The sequence below is a fragment of the Montipora foliosa genome, chromosome 9, assembly GCF_036669935.1.
Source record: "Montipora foliosa isolate CH-2021 chromosome 9, ASM3666993v2, whole genome shotgun sequence".
Lineage (NCBI taxonomy): Eukaryota > Metazoa > Cnidaria > Anthozoa > Scleractinia > Acroporidae > Montipora > Montipora foliosa.
The window spans coordinates 40,423,557-40,428,556 of record NC_090877.1 but is presented as its reverse complement, the minus strand read 5'-3'; the positions used below and the strand labels follow the sequence as shown (position 1 = coordinate 40,428,556).

General features: G+C 39.4%; 1 protein-coding gene across 3 annotated transcripts in view; it reads left to right on the top strand.

Annotated features, from left to right (window-relative positions):
• Positions 1-5,000, top strand: part of LOC137971975 (MAP kinase-activating death domain protein-like) — a 43,269-nt gene that overhangs the window by 2,340 nt on the left and 35,929 nt on the right. For all 3 annotated transcript variants that reach the window (XM_068818730.1, XM_068818731.1, XM_068818732.1), the window contains exons 2-4: positions 636-884; positions 3,172-3,252; positions 4,985-5,000. The exon at positions 4,985-5,000 is cut by the window's right edge and continues 308 nt beyond it. In XM_068818730.1, the coding sequence (XP_068674831.1) occupies positions 636-884; positions 3,172-3,252; positions 4,985-5,000 (346 nt within the window). The remainder of the gene's footprint in view (positions 1-635; positions 885-3,171; positions 3,253-4,984) is intronic.

The following is a 5,000-nucleotide window of genomic DNA, read 5'->3' as shown; positions in this document are numbered from 1 at the left end:
CTTGAAGAAACCCCCACAATGTATGTGGCTGTCATTCTTGTTGTTTTACCTACTCAGTCCCATATGAGGAAAATGCAGGATAATATTGTTGCAAAAATAATCATAAAATGATTGAGTATTTTTGCCTGCAACCCCACCCTGAAATGAACTGTCATCAAATGGAGGCCATGAAATTATTCTACTAGAGAAACAAATTGTAGAGTAGAGCTCTGACGTAGGGGATGTTATTAATAAATAGAGGATATTGCATGGCTGTCTGGGAATACAAAATTTATCTTCTCATGTTGAAAAATATTTCACTCATTCGCTGAGCTCACTCATGAAATATTTCTCAACAAGAGAAGATGAATTTCGTATCTCCAAGCAGTCATCCAATGTTCGATTTATTATATAAACACCAATGAAATACCAATTGAAACAATTTCACAAAAATATTTTTGCATTCTTAATGTAGAACAATGGGATGATTATTATGCAACCATAGCAACAGAGATCTCATAGCATGTTGAAAATAACACATTCTTTTCACAGGTGAATATATAATGTTTTTGTGTGAAAGCTTACTTGGTATTTCAGTAGTGTTTATATAAATAATAAAGCAAATTATACATGTTTTTGTCTTTTTGTTTTGGTAGGTTGTAATCCAGTCCAGAGATTACAATGCTCTGACCATGAGTGTTATTGCCCTAACATCTCTCCTTTATCCTTTGGAGTACATGTTTCCCATTATTCCATTACTACCAACATGTATGAACAGTGCAGAGCAACTGTTACTAGCTCCCACACCATTTGTGATTGGCGTTCCAGCAAGCTTCTTTCGTTACAAGTCTGAAGGATTTCAGATGCCTGGAGATGTATGGATTGTGGACCTGGACTCAAATAAGGTTGGATGAATACCGAGAATTTGACATATATCAACTGCTCGAACAGACATGTTTATGATGCTTGAGCCTTGAGTACCACGACAGGCAGAGGGCCATACTGAAGACATAGGGCACACTTTTTCCCTTTCCTGTGTAAACTAATTGCTGAGCTCGAAGATTAAGAATGTACCTTATTAAAGTAGGGATGCATATTTATATATTGGTGTATTCTCCTATACAGCCATGACTGGTGTAGTAGGCTGTATATTGTTTTTTTTGTGGGATAGGAAAAATGGAACAAGGTAGAGAATCAACAAAAGCTCAGCCCATTTTCTGTCCTTGTTGGTTGTGAGAGACTGCTTTCACCAATACACCAACACTGCTCCCAGCAAGTACCCAAAGCCTCCTTATTTCAAAGCTTTATATTTGGAACTGCAGAAGAATTCAACTAATTCCAGATATTGATACATATGTAGATTTAAATCTATGGTGCATTTGAAATACGAAACAGAACTTTTCATAGGGCGTCATGGTAATAAAGAAGAGACTTTCAGTGCTTGAAATTAGCGGTCGACTAGTTTTTAGTAAAATGAAGAAGTTGGTTGACCGCAGAAAAAACAACGGACAACCCAGCCAAAAATAGAAACTGTATCACATAAGCAGCACCCAACTCACTCAACTGTTTTCTGTTGTCAATTTCTGATACTAGTTTGAAGTTAGCAGTAATTAATTTGCTGCAGTTGAGCATTTTCCTGTGTTTTGAATATCTGTGGCTTTTACAAAAACATTGTCAGATAGGAAAATTCCCATGTTGCTGGCGGTGGAGATCAAAGACTCCATTTTGAAAATCATCATCATCATCATTTCTCTTTGCGCCAGTAGGCGCATAAGGCCTCTTTGCCCAATACTCTCTGTTTCGCGCCGCTGCCTTGGCCACATTCCAACTCTTCCACCCCGCTTTGTCTCTCTCCTTCTCGACCGTCCTTCTCCAAGTGGTCCTTGGTCTCCCTCTCGCCCTTCGACCCTCCGGCGTCCATCCCAAAGCTGTGAAACAATCATTCTCATCTTCTCTCCTAAGTATGTGCCCCAGCCAGTTCCACCTTCTCCGTCTTATCTCGCAGCTTATGTTGTTGATTTCTGCCATTTCCACTACTCTGTTGTTTGATATTCTTTGCTGCCATCTGATTCTCAGTATCCGTCTCAGGCATTGGCACTGGAAACTGTTCAGTCTTCATTCAACAGCCTTTGTGATCTTCCAAGTTTCGCAACCATATAACAGGAGTGGTCGAACTAAGGTCTGGAATAGGCGTATCTTGGTTCCTCTTCCTATTCCTCTGGCTGCCCATACCTTCCCTAGCCTCTGAAACACACCACAGGCCTTCTGCAGCCTGTTCCTAATGTCTCTACTGCCTCCACCCTCTTTGTCCACGGTGGCTCCCAGGTATGGGAACTCCCCATCATCCTCAACTTCCTCGCCATTCACCGCAATCCTCTCCCTGTTGCTGGCATACTCCGTCCTTAGTGTTTTACACTTTCTCGCATTTAGTTTAAGGCCCATTTTGAAAATGCTATAACTTAAACCCAGACTTCCACAAAAAAAGATACAGGCGCACACTTATAAGTGTGACACTCAAGCTCCAACGCCATGCGATTGCATTTCAACATGGCATGCATTATATTGTAGGGGCTTCCCGAAGGCTATGGGCAACCAAGCATTTATTAGGGTAACCGGGAATTTCTTTTAATTTTGAGCACTGGACTTTAAGGCACAATTGGGCGGGTCTTCGGAATAATTTAATGTACATATGTACGGGTATTGTTTTTTCTAAGGGGGTCGTAGTAGTAGTTATTGTAAGTTTTGTAAGTGTGTAAGGGTAATTTCCTTTTTGAAGGGGGAGAATAATACTAAGTTAGTGTTAGTTTTGTAAGTACGGTAAATGTGAATTGTGTTGTTGATACTCTTATTTCTGATAACGTTATCAGGGGTGTCGTCAGTTTTAATATTGTAAGTAGTGTGCACTAGAAGTAATATGGCAAATTAATTGTTAAAAAAAGCACCCAAGGCCTACCAGGGTAGACATACAGCTGTAACTGGACTTTAAAAAATAATTTGGTCAACTACCTGAGTCGTGAACCCACTTGTCTTTCAAGGAGCAGGTCAATCTGTTGGATTGGTACCCGTATTTCCTAACAAGATTTTTGTGGCCAATTTGCACTGGTCCCATGTAAGTTATGAATAGGAATCACATTGAAGCCTGTCCAGGTAGATTTTTTCATTTGTAACTGATAGTGGATGTGTTTTTCACAGATCACTGTTCCTCTAACTGCAGATGAGTTGCCACCCCTTCCTCAACCTGAGGGAGCGTTGCTCATGAGAAACTTGAAAATGGTATGTTTGTCTTACATTGCATTTGAGAAATTAGGTACACTTTCAAAGTCGTGGGCATTAAATTCAGGTTAACTAAGTTTGTAACAACAATGACATTCACAATGGCACTGAGTAGATTTTGTAATTTCATGCTTTTGTATAGCTCCTTATTGCATTAATTAACATGATAAATGTATCCCTTTCTCCTCTTCTGCAGTGAATGTAGTGTAATCGCTGAACAAAGTGCAGGCAGGATTTGAACCTACTGCAACTGCATGTGAATCCAACACCCTGAAAACAGGACCACTATCAATAAGTTTTGAAAAGACTATAGAGTTGATGGGTGTTACCAGTCATGAAGAAAAAGGCTAGTGTCATGGGCAGGTGGCTCATCTTCCAGGCCACTTGACACAGTTACAAAATTAGTGTATAATACAGTACCTCTCAGAAATATGTTAACCAAAATATGCGCACAATACGCGTATATCTGTACGCGTATGTGCGTATATCCATACGCATATGTGCGTATAACCATACGCGTATGTGCGTATACCGATATACGCGTCTGCCTCATTAGCTTGCTTATTGTTATAATAAAGAATACATGTAGCTTGACAGCACTAAAATAGTACACGACTACGAACTACATGACAAAGACGCACTTCCACAAACAGCTGTCGCGTTCGGAGTACGACGAACCCACGCACGGATGTTTATTTCATCGATAAACATACAGTTCAGGTTCAGAGTTATTTTGTTCCACACTATCAAAAGAGAGAATTAATAATATACAAAAGGCAAACCATCAATAAACATGCAATTCTCGGAAAATCTTCGAGTTTACCTCGCCGAATTCGACGGAAGTTCTACTCTTATTTGAAAGGTGTTGCATTACCTGTCACGATTTCCTCAGCTCTTGATGTGAGTCGTATGCAAATTTAAAACCAGCAGTATCAAAATGATACGATACTAAAGAAATTGTTTCCCATTTATGAGTTGGTCTCTTCTCTTCATAAAAAGTTTTTAATTGAACAGAAAGGTAAAATGGAAATGAATTGTTGATTTATCTTTCGATTGGATCAATTTCACACCCGTGAATATTATTTTTCACTCCCAATTTCACCGCGTGAATTTTAACCCTTAATTTCACGACGTGAAAGTTTTCACTGATCATTCACGGCATGAATAGTTTCATGCCAAGAGTGAAAGTTTCTTATCGTAGAGTTGATTACGGGGTATTCACGCCGTGAAAATTGAAAATCACGCACCGGGGCAATGAAAAAAATTTGACGGTTTTCAATAAATCCATAAGGCCATTTTTGCATAAAGGGTCACAAACGATACACGCATTTGAATGCCAAACTTAAGACAAATTTTTGTTTCCCTTCTGATTCATAAACATTGAATTACTTTTGCTTGTTATCCAAAAAATTTGCGACGGGAAGCGACCTGCGCGTTTGTAACGTGATAGCTTTTGCAGTATGTAAATTTTCTGTTATCGGCTCGTGGCTTTGTTCAGATCCAAAAGTTCTTTGTTTTACTCAACAATGCAACACAAAGGAAATTTATGGTACTGAATAACAAAGGAAAATCAGACGCGCATGAATATACGCGTGTGTGCGTATAAGTATACGCGTATGTGCGTATAAGTATACGCGTATGTGCGTATAAGCATACGCGTATATGCGTATACACTGCGTATGCGCAGTTAACGTATATCTGAGCGGTACTGTATGTCTCAAATCTGTTTCAGGCTCTTCAGTCCCTCA